Source organism: Pan troglodytes, chromosome 7 (assembly GCF_028858775.2).
Source record: "Pan troglodytes isolate AG18354 chromosome 7, NHGRI_mPanTro3-v2.0_pri, whole genome shotgun sequence".
Classification (NCBI taxonomy): Eukaryota; Metazoa; Chordata; class Mammalia; order Primates; family Hominidae; genus Pan; species Pan troglodytes.
The window spans coordinates 138168461-138185064 of NC_072405.2; the positions used below are offsets into that span (position 1 = coordinate 138168461).

At 46.1% G+C, this 16604-nt stretch overlaps 1 protein-coding gene across 1 annotated transcript in view; it reads left to right on the top strand.

Moving 5' to 3' along the window:
* The window catches only part of LOC742042 (collagen alpha-1(VII) chain-like), a 307325-nt gene that overhangs the window by 93776 nt on the left and 196945 nt on the right, over positions 1-16604 (top strand). The window contains exon 4 of the mRNA XM_063816125.1: positions 4782-5191. Within this exon, the coding sequence (XP_063672195.1) occupies positions 4782-5061 (280 nt within the window). The 3' untranslated portion in view covers positions 5062-5191. The remainder of the gene's footprint in view (positions 1-4781; positions 5192-16604) is intronic.

A 16604-nucleotide genomic window follows, 5' to 3' on the forward strand; every position in this document is an offset into this window, starting at 1 on the left:
CCTTCTTCTTTTCTCTTAGGGGCTCTTTAGATACTTGAGCTTCCTTTTGAAGCCATCTTCCTCTTGGGTCTAAAAGCTGTCAGGTAGATTTAAATGGGACAAGAAGGCCAGATGCAGTGGCTAACACCTCTAATCCCAGCTATTTGGGAGGCTGAGGCAGGAGAATCACTTGAACCTGGGAGGTGGAAGTTGCAGTGAGCTGAGATGGCACCGTTGCACTCCAGCCTGGGCAACAGAGCAAGACTCTGTCTCAAGGAAAAAATAAATAAAATAAATAAAATAAATAAATATATAAATAAATGGGACAAGAGGAAGTGACCTGCAGAGCACATATTGGGTTCAGATGTAATTATCTGCTTTTTCAATGATTTTAAGAAATTAGAACCACTGTTTTTCTCTGGCTCTTTTCATGACTTTTTTCAAACGTTGGTTTTCAGCAGTTCAACTATTATATACTTAGGTGTGATTTAAAAAAATATATATCCTGCATGGGATTTGCTGATATTCTTATATTTATAAATTAATGTCTTTCACTGAATTTAGAACACTTTCATCCCTTCCCACCCCCTCCCCTCCCTCCCCCCCTGATATTGATCTTGCTCCATTCTCTTCTCTCCTTTTGGGACTAAAATTACATGTCTGTTAGGCTTTTTGATATTGTCCTACAGGTCTCTGAGGCTCTCTTCAATTTTTCAAAATTTTTTTCTGTTATTCAGATTAAATAATTTCTATTGGCCTCTCCTCAAATTGTACTGACTCTTGGTTCCTCTTCAGTCTGCCGTTAAATGGATCCAATTGATTGTTTCAGTTTTTTTTTTTAATTGTAGAATTTCCATTTGGCTCTTTCTTTGCTAAGCTTTCTTATCTTTTTATTTACTAAGAATACATTTTCCTTTGAGTCTTTGAGCATAGTTATAATAGCTGCTTAAAAAACTCTTGTCTGCTAATTCCAGAAACTGGGTCATCTCAGGGTCATGGGGACGGTCCCCATAACTATCTTTTTTCTTAAGAATGGATTACATTTCCTGTTTTTGTTTTCTTTTTAGTTGTTTGTTATATTGAGCTATTATAAATTATATCACAGACATTGTGAGTGATACTTGGTAAGGACTGATTCTGTTTTGTTCCTCCAAAGAGTAGTGCTTTTTTGTTTCAGTAGGTAGTTAATTCAGTAAAATAAGACTTCAAATTCTGACTCCCTAGTATTGGGCAGCAATATAAATTGCTGTTTAGTTCTTTTGGCTTTAACTGGGCTACTGCATACAAACTTGGCTCAGGAGTCACTTAGTGACTTAGGGAACATTTGTACACAGAATTTGAACTCCCCTTTTTGGAAACTCTCTTTTTACCAGGATTTCTTCTTTCACTTTCACCTATTGTGTTGCCTTGATCTCTGTCCTGATGTTTCAGTGCAGCAACACCATCTGAGTGTTAGCCACTCATATGTTGCAGAACCGGGCCTACTCTCAGACTAAAATTGACCAAAAGCAGGAACTCACTGGCTTGCTGAGTGTCCAAGTCTTGATCACACTCCAGAATGTCCTACTTTTGGTCATCTGGTGCCTAGATTTTTTATTTTTTAAAAATATTTGTTCAGCATTTATAGTTGCTATCTACCAGGGAACTGCTTCAATAGGAACTACTCAACCATTGCCAGAACCTTCTTGAACTTTCTAGAAACACTGTCTTATTTATTTTATTTTTTTTTTAGACAAAGTCTCACTCTGTGCTCTGCCACCCAGGCTGGGGTGCAATGGTGTAATCTTGGTTCACTGCAACCTCCACCTCCCGAGTTCAAGTGATTCTCGTTCCTCAGCCTCCCAGGTAGCTGGGATTACAGGCACCTGCCACCACACCTGGCTAATTGTTTGTATTTTTAGTAGAGATGGGGTTTCACCACGTTGGCCAGGCTGGTCTCAAACTCCTGACTTCAGGCGATCCACCCATCTCAGCCTCCCAAAGTGCTGGGATTTACAGGCATGAGCCACCACACTTGGCCTAGAAACACTGTCTTATTTAAATAAGAAAGAGTGTGTCTCAGAATGGAAAGAAAACAGCTTTGGAGTCAAACCCAACTTGGATGCAGAATCTCACTCTATCTCTTTTTTTTTTTTTTTTTTTTTTTTGAGACTGAATCTCACTCTGTCACCTCGGCTAGAGTGCAGTGGCATGATCTTGGCTCACTGCAACCTCGGCCTCCGGGGTTCAAGCCATTCTTCTGCCTTAGCCTCCTGAGTAGCTGTGATTACAGGTGTGCGCCACCACGCCTGGCTGATTTTTTGTATTTTTAGTAGAGACGGGGTTTCACCGTGTTAGCCAGGATGATCTCGATCTCCTGACCTCATGATCCACCCACCTCGGCCTCCCAAAGTGCTGGGATTACAGGCATGAGCCACTGCACTGGGCTGGATATGTTTTTTAAGAAGAAAACGTACCTTACTGTTTCCTTCGTGATTTCTTCACTAGCCGCTGCAAGTGTGTGTGGCTCTGTGCATTGTGGGCAGGGTGAGGTAGCTAGCTTGATTTCCATTTTGGGAATGAGTGGTGCCTCCTCACGGAAGACTTCTTAAAACAGGAGATGGGTGCCCTCTGTTATTCTTGTATGGCAGGCAGAATAACGTCCCCCTAAATGTCCACATCCGAATCCCTAGAACCTGCGAATATGTTGTATGTAAAAAGGGACTTTGCAGATGCTAGTAAGGCTAAGGACCCTGAGGTCGACGGATGATTTTGGATCATCTGGGTGAGCCCAATATAATCACATGTGTCCTTAGGAGTGGAAGAGGGAGGCAGAGAGTTATTCAGAGACAGAGATACGGCCACAGAAGCAGAGTCAGAGATGCCTTGGTGTTGTATTTGAAGATGGAGGAAGAAGCCACAGCCAAGGCCTATGAGGCAGCCTTTAGAAGCTTGGAAAAGCAAGGAAACACATTCCCTCTCAGCCACCAGAAAGAAATGCAGCCCTCCCAACAGCCTGATTTTAGCTCAGTGAGATCCATGTCAGACTTCCAGAAATGTAAGATCATAAGTGTGTGCTGTTTTATTTTTTATTTCTTTTTCTGTTTTAAACCACTACGTTTGTAAACATTTCTTTGGCAGTAATCGTTGCTTTTGATGGAAGTTGGAGCAGTGGTCAAGCTCGTGGGCTTTGGAGCCAGTCTGCCAGTCCACCTTGTTTCAAACCCCTTTTCCTTTCTCCCTTCCTTCCTTCCTTCCTTCCTTCCTTCCTTCCTTCCTTCCTTCCTTCCTTCCTTCCTTCCTTCCCTCCCTCCCTTCCTTCCCTCCTTCCTTCCTTCCCTCCTTCCTTCCCTCTCTCTCTTTCTTTCTTTCTTCTTTTTTTTTTTGAGATAGAGTCTCATTCTGTGGCCCAGGCTGGATTGCAGTGGTGTGATCTTGGCTCACTGCAACCTCTGTCTCCTTGGTTTAAGCGATTCTCATTCCTCGGCCTCCCAAATAGCTGGAATTACAGGCATGCGCCACCACACCCAGCTAATTTTTGTATTTGTAGTAGAGACAGGGTTTCACCATGTTGGCCAGGCTGGTCTTGAATTCCTGGCCTCAAGGGATCCACCAGCCTCGGCATCACAAAGCGCTAGGATTACAGGCGTGAGCCACCGCTCCCAGCCTCAAACCCTTTTCCTGTGATTTTTTTTTTTTTTAAAGCTGTGTGACCTTGTGGAAGTTGCTTCACTTCTCTGGGCCTCAAATTTCTCATCTCTAAAGTCAGTTAACAATAATCTACAACTCACAGTTTTTTGTGAGGATGAAATGAGGGTTTCATACATGCAGAAAGCCTGGAAGTAAGTTTTAGCTGCGGCCATTCTGGGCAGGAATCCCTCACTAGGTAACTTAGAGCGGCGGATCAGGGCACAGACTTGGGAGACAGACTGTCTAGCTTCAGATTTAGGCTTCTTACTAGTCTGAAGTAGAATGGTTGTCTGTTCCTCCACTGCTTCATCTGGAAAATAGGGGCAGACGTCCCAGGGTGTTTGAGAGATCATATCAGATGGAGAGGCCAGAGTTTTTAGCCGATACATCATAGACATTCCCCAAAGGACAGTTATTGTTATCACTGGGTGGATGGGGAATATTGAGCCTCCAGCCCTAGGCATTGTGGATCAATTTGTTCTTCAGTTATCTTTGGAATAATTTAAATACACTGGATTGGGAAGACAAAGCTATCACCCTCCTGATGGGAGAGTGCTGAGTACCTAGCAGGTGCTCAGTAGTTAGTGAATGAATGAGTAAGAACAGAACAGGTCCTAGGCCCTACCCTGAAGAGGCTCACAGTGCAGGACAAGGCCTGGAGCCAGGCCAGAGTTTTGTGGTTGTCTTTAAAAAGAAACAAAACAAAGAACTACTTCCTACCAGCTGACCCTAAACCCCTCAGCTCCCTGAAGGGACCTCTCAGCCCTGCAGGGGAGCCCAGGCTATGTGCCAGGCCTGGCCTTGCTGTCAGCTTTCTAAGCCAGTCACAAACATTCTCCTCTCAACTTTATAATGGATGCCCCCCAGCCTCCTCTCCCCTCTCAGGGTGCTCCTGAGGCTATGAGCAGCTGGCAGTTCCCTGTCTGAGAGGTCCTTGGTACCGCAGGAGAGGCAGCTCTCACCTGAAGGCCTCCCTGGACACCGGTCTCAACTTTGTGTGTTACCAGTTATGGAGAATTATTTTTAGTGAGTTACACTCTGTTAGGGCCAAACACAAGGAGGAAAGAGTGACTGAATACTGCTCTGGGTCAGTGACTGTGACAAGACTGTTTTTTTCTTCTTCCCTGTTGCAGGCCTGATCTTTTGGCCAGAAGGAGATTAAAAAGATGCCCCGCAAGATGGCTGTGCCTGTCAACTGCATGGAGCTTCGTTCAAGTATTTTCTGAGCCTGATGGATTTACAGTGATCTTCAGTGGTCTGGGGAATAACGCTGGTGGAACCATGCACTGGAATGACACACGCCCGGCACATTTCAGGATACTAAAAGTGGTTTTAAGGGAGGCTGTGGCTGAATGCCTCATGGATTCTTACAGCTTGGATGTCCATGGGGGACGAAGGACTGCAGCTGGCTGAGAGGGTTGAGATCTCTGTTTACTTAGATCTCTGCCAACTTCCTTTGGGTCTCCCTATGGAATGTAAGACCCCGACTCTTCCTGGTGAAGCATCTGATGCACGTTCCATCCGGCGCTCAGCTGGGCTTGAGGTGAGGCTGTCCTGGCTGGTCACGGAGGGTTCACTGGGATGTGGCTGGTGTTCTCAACGAGGTGGCATTTAATGAGCACCCTCTGTGTGGTTGGCGTGATGCTGGGTGCCTGGGGGAGACAGATGGAACTAAAGAGGTCCTTCCTGGAAACCGTTACTGTTCCCTGCCCTGACGTGTGTTATTGTACCTGTCACCATTTTCTGACGTTCCCAGTTTACGTATCTGTCACCATCTACCTCCCTATAAAGTGCCTCTGCTGTTGGTTCTGTGTCCTTAAGACATTGTGTGGCATTTGACACAGTCTCTCATACTGCAGAAAGGGTAAATTAAGACAGGATTGTTAATGAATGAAGACATGGGAGATTCAATGGAAAGATATGCATGGGGGGATAATTTCTTGGCTCTGTGCTCAGAGCTAGGAACAACATAAGGCCATATGGCTGGTACTGTGAGGGTTGTATGTGGGCAGATGCATGTGGAGGCAGACAGGCCTGGGTGTGACTCTTTAACACATACACACTGCGTGCCTCCATGCAGACTGATGGATTCCTTTCCCTGCAGTGAAGGGTTAAGTATTATCACACGTCACAGGACTGGAGTTGAAGATTGCCAAGTAGACATTGAAATGCTGATCACATGACAGACACTCAGCATGTGGTGGGTGATGTTGGCTGGGGGTAGCTTTTGGGGATGGTGGACATTTCTTGGCCCTGATCTTTCTGAGCAGAGCCAGGGAGGCAGTGCTGGACTCTGACCTGGGCACAGCTGGTTGGCGTGGACAGTTGATTAAAGGTCACAGTTTCCCTGCAGCCCATGGGAAGGCAGAGTGACAAGTCAGTGGCAGATGAGGAAATGGAGTCTCATGCCAGCTGGAGGGAGGGAGGGAGCAGCTGGGTTGGCCACAAAGGCCTGTTGCAGTTCTGCAGCTGACAAGTGGAAGGACTGGCCTCTCAGGTCCAGGCCTGGTGGCCTGGGAGGCTGCTAGCTCTGAGCGATGAGTGGTGCCAAGGTGCCTGAAGGAGAGTTGCAGCTCAAACAGCAAGTGGTCCAGCTCTCAGACCACTTGAGGCCACCTGGCATGTGGCCGCCAAGACCACAGTTGGGGCGGGGCCTTGAGTCTGATTTTGATTGGATTCCTAGTTCTGCTCATGCCTGACAGCACTTTCTCAGACAGGCTTCCCTGACCTCCTAAGGTAAATAATGTCCCTCTGGGTGTTACATGCTGTTCTCACCCATAGCTCTTAGATGTGTTCTAATTGTATATTCATATGTGCAATTTACTGGGTTTCCTGTCTTTCTCTCACACTAGAAAGTAATCTTTCTGAGTTGAGGAAATGCATTTGCCTTGCGCACAGGCTAGACACATAGTAGGCATTTTATTTGTTGCATCGCAGTTGCCTTGATCAAATATGGTGACTCTCTGTGGTTTTCTCTTGGTTTCTTTGAAAAGGTCGGACAGAAGGGAAACACTTTTTTCTTGAGTATATATATGACTTAGCCCAGCAATCTCACTAGGAGAGCAATGGTTTATCCATTATACAGTTGAGCGCCTGGAGGCTCTGAGGGGCCATGTACCTTCCCCAAGGTTATTTATCCAGGAGAAGACAGAGCCAGAAGCTGAGAACTGCCTCGTGTTTTACACCGAACAAGGCCCCTTCAGCTGAAGACTTTTCCTTGCAGTCTTGGGAAGGGTGTGTGTGTGACGGTGAGCTGCAGCAGGTGCTGGGCTGTGCTTGACTGTGGTCACGTAGGGGCAGGCAGAGGAGCCATTTCGGGGGGCTGCTGAGGGTCTGGAGAGAGGCTCACAGTGGTGAGCAAAGAGGTTCTGGGATGGGAGGGGATCAGTTGGGAAAGACAGAGGCAGATACTCCCCACTCCTTTGTGCCTTCCCAGTCCTCTCTCATCCCTTCCTGCCCTCTCCCCACACCCTATCGTGGTGGCAGCTGTGCCTCACTTATCACATGGTCCATAGCTCTGTTTTTTCCCCTTTTATCAGTTACTGCCTAGAACAACCCAATTGTGGTGGTCTGGGTTATCTCCCACTCTTCACAGTAGGGCCAGAGTGGGCTCAGACACCAAAGGACACGGAATGGTTATGGCAATGAATAAGATTCCTTCTCTGTGTCAGCAAGGATGCTGATGTAGTAATAATCTCCATTTATTAAGCCATGCTGTCTACAGGGCACATAGCACATGTTTTTCCATTCAAACCTCGAAACAGAGCTATGAGATGCGCACCATTATGGTGATTATCTGTTTTACTGTTTTTTGTTTTGTTTTGTTTTTGTTGTTTTTTTTGAGACTGAGTCTTACTCTATCATCCAGGCTGGAGTGCAGTGGTGCAATCTCAGCTCACTGCAACCTCCACCTCCTTGGTTCAAGTGATTCTCGTGCGTCAGCCTCCCAAGTAGCTGGGACTACAGGCGTGCGCCACCATGCCTGGCTAATTTTTGTTGGCCAGGCTGGTCTTGAACTCCTGACTTCAAGTGATCTGCCTGCCTCGGCCTCCTAAAGTGCTGCGATTACAAGCGTGACCCACCTTGCCCGGTCTGTTTTACTGTTGAAGTAACTGGAGCACCCAGAGGGAAATCAAGTGTCCCTAGGGAATACAGGCAGCATTTGGACAGCCCTGTCTGACTCCAAAGCCGCTGCACAACATTGCCTGGAGCTGAGAGATGCACATTCTCCCTTCGTGGCCACTGGTGACTGTGACCTTGGGCAAACTACCTCTGCTTTTTGGGCCTTAGTACATTCATTCATAGAGAAACTGGCTAATTTCTCTTCTCAGCCTGGAGACTTGAGAGTGAAAGGGGCACTGTATCACTTACTCTGGGATGACAGGTGTACACGAGGATGTAGCTGGGCAAGCCAGGCCTAGTGGCTCGCACACTCATCAGTTAGATGGTGGGTGCTGGTGCTGCTGGTGCATCATGCATACAAGGCTGGCTCTCCCAGTTTTCCCTGGACTTTTGCCAGAACAGTTTGCATTTCTACTCGTGCTGCAGGAGCTTGCTGTTCTGATTTCATGTCACAAGCCTGCTTTCAGCCACTTAGAAGAGCCCTGTTATCCCTGACTGCCGCTACAGCAGTCCCAACCTGTGTTGTTTTCACTTGATAGGCTCCTGGAATTATTGACAGCACACTCTCTAGTCGTACGGGCTGCCCTGCCACCTACACTGACATCCTGGCCAGGTTCCTGGAGATGGCCTGGCATCTTGGACCTGTTCCCCACGGGGTGCCTGGAGCCCCTGATGGTCTACCCAGGGTGGCAATGAGGGAAAGGCTGTGACTTGATCATCTCCAGGGGTTCTTCGGTGAACAGCCCAAGGTTGCTTAACAGCTGGTGTGTATGAATACCTGGAATGTGCCAGTTCACCTTCTAATCTGGCAAGGGGAATGTGTCTCCTCCTTATGCATATGAACAAACTGAGGTTCAGTGAGATCCAGAAAGCTGCCACGGTTACTGATGGAGAGAGCAGAGAAGCTGGTGTTTGCAGTCCCATCTGTCAGCCTTGACACCCCTACTCCTGTCCAGCCAGTGTTTCTCAAAGCGTGCTGATGAGCAGTGCAAGATGATTTCACGTTATAGATAAGAATAAAAAAATTGCTTTGTGTTTCACTCAAATTAGAAAAAGGCAACAATTGGTATGTGCGACCTGTGATTTTGCAGATGATACTGCTTAGGATGTTGGTACTTAAGAAAAGGTCACCTTTTCAAAAATACTATTAGTGACATGTGGACCTAGTCCTCCTGAAGAGGACTACATTGGGGCACCGGTAATTGTTTCTATTTGCGGTACTCTGGCTGTGTGGCTCTGGCCACGCCACTGGAGGCAGTGTCTGAGCCTGTGACTTGAGTAGCTCTGTGTCACGTCTGCTGATTCTCCCCAAATCCTGAAGATTCATGATGAAGTGACTGGCCGGCTTGGTCTGAAGCTAGATTGAAAACGATAAGGATCCCAGAACGATAGCACTTTACAATCCTATAATTTGGCTCAAATTGCCTGCAGTTACTATCTCAGCCCTGCCTGTTATGTTCATTGAGCACCCAAAGTTTTTCAGTCAATTCCTGAGTTAATTATTCTCTGGGATTGAATTATGAAATAGTAAATATTTCCACTATGCAATCAATTGGTGACTTATTCATGTATTCATTTCATTCATTTAGTCTCAATAAATTGAAGATAAGGACTGAGCACAGTGGCTCACACATGTAATCCCAGCACTTTGGGAGGCCGAGGTGGGCAGATCACCTGAGGTCAGGAGTTCAAGACCAGCCTAACCAACATAGCGAAACCCCATCACTACTAAAAATAGAAAAATTAGCTGGGTGTGGTGGCATGCGCCTGTAATCCCAGCTACTCAGGAGGCTGAGGCAGGAGAATCATTTGAATCTGGGAGGCGGAGGTTGCAGTGAGCCGAGATTGCACCACTGCACTCCAGCCTGCGTGACAAACTGAGACTCCATCTCCCAAATAAATAAATAAATAAATAAAAGATAATATTACCTACCCCATGAGTTTATTATGAGAATTAAATAAGAGAACATATTAAAAGGCTTCATTCAGTGCCAGGCATATAATATGTACTCAGGGAATACTAGTTTTTTTTAAAATAAAATTTTAAAATGGGATTAGAAGGTCAAAGCATATAGGCATAAAGGTATAAAAAATATTGAAGATGAGTGAGTTACTAAAATTTAACATTACATTTAGCTCTGAGCTTCCTAATTAGCACAACATGCTAAGTAGGTTATATTTGTATCTAAAGTAAAGATTGACAAACTTTTTATATCAAGGGTTAGGTGACAAATGTTTTCAGCTTTGCAGGCCACACAGCTCTGTACTGCTTGTCAGTTCTGCCTTTGTATCTGGAAAGTAGCCATAGATAATATGTAAATGAGTGGGTGTGGCTGTGTGCCAATAAAACTTTATTTACAAGAACTGGCAATAGGCCTTTAGGCTGTAGTTTGTCCTTGGCCTAAATAAAGGAAACATGTTTGTCTTTGAAAGGCAGAAACTTCTCCTGGATCATAAACACTGAAAAAAAAAAATTGTTACAAGATGCAATATTTCTGTGAGACTTGTTAAGCAGTATATGCGCAGTGCTTTCATTAGGATTTTACAGAAAACTTAGAAGATGGCCTTCACATGGCTAGTTCCCTTACTGTTCATTCAGCAGACATTTATTGAGGGCTTACTACATCCTAGGCTCTGATATCCATACATAGTAAAACGTAAAGGCATGTGCATTTTGGCAGGGGGTGCTGCATTGACAAGGAGTGGTCTCGGTGACAGTTTTGGGAAGTCAGTTTAGAACAGTATTGGACACACTGTTCCGTCCCTGAATTACACACAGGCCTCAATGCTAACTTGAGTGGGCTTTTGGTCCGGCAGGCCTGGGCTCCAGGGACAGTCACTCAGCGTCCTGCCTCAAGAGTGGTCGTGTCATGAAATCTTGGCCCTCTTTGACTGATAGCTACAATTATTTGAAGAGTGTGGTTTTTAGAACAAAACTAAATCTGTTTTGAAGCTCTGCTGTTTTATACCTGCTGTGTGATCTTGCTCAAGTTTTTATTTTTATTTTTTTCTGTATAAGGGATTTTATTTTATTTTTATTTATTATGTATGTATTTTATTTTAAGTTCTGGGATACATGTGCAAGATGTGCAGGTTTGTTACATGGTAGACGTGTGCCATGTGATTTGCTGCATCTATCACCCCATCACCTAGATATTAAGCCCAGCATGCATTAGCTATTTTTCCTGATGCCTTTCCTCCCCCCGCCCCCGACCCACAGGCCCCAATGTGCTCAAGTGTTTTAATCTCTCTGAGCCTCACTTTCTTCATCTGCAAACCATAACACCTCTGAATCTCTATTTGTTACTCTGATGCTAGCTATTTAGTGTTTGCTCTCTAAATGTTAGTTCCTCCACCTGGGGGCTGGGCGGGCGGTGGCTGACCTCACCCCATGAAGCTGTCTCCTGGCTTTCCCAGCTAGAGCCTGTGGGTATGAAGATTGCAGCCCCCTCCTCCTGGGGGAGTATTCAGTGTAACAAGCCTTGAGAAAACACTGGCCTGTGGAATTCCAAAGTTAATGAAGGGAACAGATTCCAAGAGGGTCTCTGTTTGACCTTCCACTCTTTCCCCAACCCCGTTATCCCTGAGCGAGTTTGGGGGCAAGCATAGGTTTGTAGGCACGGCAAAGAAGAACTCTCACGCTGTGGTGCAGGACCGTGGCCTTGGCCTCTGGATATCTGGGCCAGGTGGGTGCATTTGGGCCTCTTCCCTACAGCGCCTGGTCAGACTGCGAGAGACATAGGAAGCAGCCAGGGCAGGCTATCTTAAGAGGAGGGAGCATATTTGATAAAGTTGGAAAATGATTCTCAGCTGTCCATAGGAAGAGCAGAGTAAGGGGCTATGTGAGAAGTTTGGAAGAAGGCCCAGTTCCAAAAATGAAGAAAGAAAGTAAGGAGAAAGAAAGAAAGAAAGAAAGAAAGAAAGAAAGAAAGAAAGAAAGAAAGAAAGAAAGAAAGAAAGAAAGAAAAGAAGAGAGGGAGAGGAAGGAAGGAAGAAAGGAAAGAAAGAAAGAAAGACAGACAAAGAAAGAAAGACAGGAAGGAAGGAAGAAAGGAAAGAAAGAAAGAAAGACAGACAAAGAAAGAAAGACAGGAAGGAAGGAAGAAAGGAAAGAAAGAAAAAGAAAGGAAGGAAGGCAAGAAGGAAGGAAGGGAAGAAGGAAGAAAGAAGGGAAGAAAGAAGATTCATTATTCTGTCCTCTGAACCTGAGTGAAGAAAGATACCCTGTCCTTTGTACCTGCGTGAAGAAAGAAAAGAAAAGAAAGAAAGAAAGACAGACAGACAGACAGGAAGGAAGAAAGGAAAGAAAGAAAGAAAAGGGAAGGAAAGAAGGAAGGAAAGAAGGAAGGAAGGAAGAAAGAAGGAAAGAAAGAAGATTCATTATTCTGTCCTCTGAACCTGAGTGAAGAAATATACTCTGTCCTTTGTACCTGCGTGAAGAAAGAAAAGAAAAGAAAGAAAAGAAAGAAAGAAAGAAATGAAGGAAGGAAGAAAGAATGTAAAGAAAGAAAAGACTGTAAAGAAAGAAAAGAAAGGAAAGAAAGATTCATTCCTGTCCTTTGGACCTGAGTGGTGTTTTCAGTTAAAATGAGTGGAGTAGGATCCAGAGATCAGGCTTTTGAGGACGGTAAAGCCTCAAGATACATTCTGTTTCTGGCTCAGGGAACCTTCAGGGAAAAGGCTTTGGAGACCAAGCTAGGCAGGGAAGCGCCTTTGCTTATCATGCTGGAGACCAGACTGAGGCAGTGAAGTCACCATAATTGATGGGCCACACTAGACTGGAGCCAACCATGGCCCATTGCTGAGACTCTGGGCCTCAGGGTGGCCTTGGCTGGAACCTGTATTCCAGTGGCCCTGGTGGCTCTCTTCCCTCTCACCTTCCCAGGAGGCAGATTATTTCCCTGTGATGGGGGTGAGGCGGTGGCGTGGGGGCTTCTTCCCTCTCTCTCTGTCTTGTAGCCTTGTTAAAATAGTGGCCACATGCTGATAGCTGGATTTCCAGTGCAGTTGCTGGGGATGGGGGTCTTTCCCTCTCATCTGTCTGTCACTCTTTATCACTCCGCAAGGGGTGGGGGTACTGGACAGAAAGAGTGTGTCCCACCTGATTACTGGGAAGTGCAGTGGACACCCCCACCCCCTGTTGGCTTATCTGGCTCCAACCGAAGAACAGCTGTTGGTGGTCAGGTCTCTGAGTCACTCAGTAGCTTGGGACTGGGTTCAGTGGGAGATGATGGCATAAACAAATAAACACTGGCTGGCCCCCAGCTCTCAGCTTTCTGCTCACTGGGGGGCCCCAGAAGCTTCTTGTTGCGTCTGCAGGGAAAATAAGGATACCCATAATGAAAATAGTTTTCCTGATGGAGAAATGCTCTGGGGAGGTTGTTGAGGCATGTTAGAAAATCCCTGAGGCTTTCTGGCTCTGTGAGCTAAGGGAGGACACTTGGCCTCTCTGGGCCTTCGCTTGCTCCTTTGGGAAGCCTGTTATTGTGAAAGTGAGATGATCTGGGAGGTAAAACTGGCCAGTTGTCCATCTCCCCTCTCTGAACATGACGCATAGTAAGCCCTGAATCTCATTTAAATTTGGAAGTCAGACTGACTTTGTGACTGTCCTAGTTTCTGGCTGTTGAGTCAGCTCAGGCAGTTCTTGGGACTTCTGTGAGTCTCTGGCTCCCCATCTCTCAATGGGGTGACAGTCCTCGTCTTGTGCCCCTCACGTGCTTGTTGAGAGGACAGATGAGTCACCTCTGGGAAACTGCCTGAGAGCTGGATGACACCACTCTGTGGGATTGCATTTCATCCACAGAGACATCCGGAAAAGGGAGCAGAGCAGACCCTGACTTTTGATTATTCAGGGAGGGAGCCTGGAGCTGGTGGAAGTGAGGGCATAGAGCACATTCCTTTCAGGCCAGGCAGTGCTTGGCTGCTGAGGCACCGGTGGAGACCTCATGATCTGGTGGTCCGCCTCCCTCTTGTGCTGTGTGTGCCTGGAGCTCTCTGGCTTCCTTGGCTTTCCACTGTCTTTCCCAAAGCCTCCATGTATTCTAGAATCTGCTATGGAGTTTCAGGGGGATCTCTGCATAGTGTGAATATCTAGCTCTGAAACACAAAAGAGAAAGCTACAAAGTGCAATGTGATAAAAGCCGTATTCCCACCCAAGGATTAGCACGTGCTCATGAGGTGGCATGCTTTGCTTTGGATCATTGTCTTTATTTTATTTTATTTTGTTTATTTATTTGTTTCCTTATTTATTTATTTATTTATTTATTTATTTTTTGAGATGCAGTCTCGCTCTGTTGCACAGGCTGGAATGCAGTGGTGCAATCTCGGCTCACTGCAGCCTCTGCCTCCCAGGTTCAAGCGATTCTCCTGCCTCAGCCTCCTGAGTAGCTGGGACTGCAGGCGCGTACCACCACACCTGGCTAATTTTTTATATATTTAGTAGAGATGGGGTTTCACTGTGTTAGCCAGGATGGTCTTGATCTTCTGACCTCATGATCCCCCCACCTCGGCCTCCCAAAGTGCTGGGATTACAGGTGTGAGCCACCACACCCAGCCTGGATCATTGTCTTTAAAGAAAAAAAAAAAAAATAGATAAATGGGAAGTCTATGAGCCTTGTCTCCCATTCCCCATCCTTCTCTTCATACAAGTACCTCTCCTGAACTTGGGGTATAACAGGTCATGCTCTTACAATTTCATTACAAATCTATTTGAAGATCACTGGTAGCACCATTTTGTGTGTTTTTAAATTCTTAGGTAGGTGACATAACGTATAAGGTGTCTGCACTTTCCTCTTTTCTCCCGGCGCTATGCTGGGCAGATGATGCTACTATGCTTGTTCATTCATTCCCTGGGCCACAGAGTCTTGGGTTGTTTCCAGAATTTTGCTTTTGTAAACAATGCTGTCATGAGCATCCTAGCACAGGGCTGCAGGTGCATGTCTGGGTGTGTCCCAGGAGTACAGGGCACAGAGCATGCACATTTGCAGCCTGACTGGAGGTTGCCACATCACTCTCCAGTTGGCACTATTTCCTAGGTTCCTTCCCTGAGAGCCTGGGAACTTCTGGAAGGCAGGGGTGGGTGGTGTTCACCACTATATCCCTCTGCCAGTCAGCATGCCCGACACCATGTACCAGCTCATGACACGCCTGAATGGGGTGAATTCTGGAAGGGGACAAGGCAAGTGCCAGGGCAGGTCCAGAGTCTGGGTGTGGAAGGAGCAACATAATGGGGGCCCCTTGCAGAAGCAGCAGAAAGAACAAAGAAATAGGGGCCTGGAGTGAGGGTGTGAATGAAGACATTGCTGTTGAGAAGACACTTGTGAAGAAGCCAACAGCGTTGTCTGGGCCTGGCTGGATATCATGAGGCTGGACATGGAGGTCCCAGGCACCATTGCTGTGGGCTTTTGGGGAGTTGGATGCACAGTGGAGAGCTGAGGAGGAAGTTGGGCTTGCTGCAGAGGGCTGCTGGAGGGGCTGGCTGGAGTCTGGCTCTGGCCCTCACTCACTGAGGGTTATCCAAGTGACCCATTGCAGGAAGAGGGGTGGGGGACCCAGAGTTACTGTAACCACTTTATGAGTCTGTCTCAGCCAGGATCTGGGGCTTCTAGCAAAGCCCACAGCACAGGCACATTTTAGGAAAGGCAAGATTGAGATGCCCTCGGTGGCCCAGAAGGACACTTCAGGGCAGCAGGGCTGTAAAGGTCAGGAGGGGGAAACTTCTGGAAGGAAGTTGAATGCTGTGGGAAAAAGCTGACATAAATGAACAAAGAATGATTTTTTTCTTTTCTTTTTTTTATTTTTCTTTTTAGAGAGACAGTCTTGATATGTTGCCTAGGCTGGTCTCAAACTTTTGAACTCGAGTGACCCTCCCACCTTGGCCTCCCAAAGTGCTGGAATTATAGGCATGAACCACCATTGTACAGCCACAAGGGAAGATTAAACATAGACAGTTCGAGAAGAGTTTTTTTTTTAATTTCTAATTTTATATTTAATAGAGATGGAGTCTCACTATGTTGCTCAGGCTAGTCTTAAAGTCCTGAGCTCAAGCGATCCTCCTGCCTTGTTCTCCCAAAGTGCTGGGATTACAGGCTTGAGCCACTGCACCTGGCCAAGGGTACTTTTTTTTTTTTTTTAAGAAAAATATCGTTAGAAATAGAAAATTTGGATTTGGTAATGGATAGTGCATACTATGAAATAACCTTTTTACTTCTTCAACACTTCCCATGATAATAACACTAATACAAGATCTTTGGTGAAAACTTAGAATGTGCAGAAATGTGTTGGTGGTTGAAAAAGAGCCCCATAACCCTCCACTGAGGAGTAACCTCTGTTCACATTTGGCCTTAGAAATAATACCTGTGTACAGAATGGCCAACTTGTCCTGGTTTGCCAGAGACTTTCCTGGTTTTAGCACGGAAAGTCCAACACTCTGGGAACCTCCTCAGTCCTGTGCAAACTGGGATGGTCGTTCACCCTACCTGTGAATTGAATGATACCACTGAGCATCAAGCACTTTGACAGTTCACAAGTCATTTCTAGTGCTGTCATTGTGTATACTTGGTTCCGGCTGTGTGCAAGGCATTGTGCGAGGCTGCATGTTCTGGAGCTACCCCAGAGCTCCAGAGCTGAAGTTCTATTTTCTTTTTCTTTTTTTTTTCACTTTTTATTTTAGAATCAAGAGATGCATATGCAGGTTTGTTACAGAGGTATATGGGATGCAGTTGAAGTTTGGAGTATGATTGAACTCATCACGCAGGTACTGAGCATAGTATCCAGTAGTTTTTCAATCCTTGTCCCCCTCTTTTCCTCTCCTTTCTAGTAGCCCTCAGCATCTA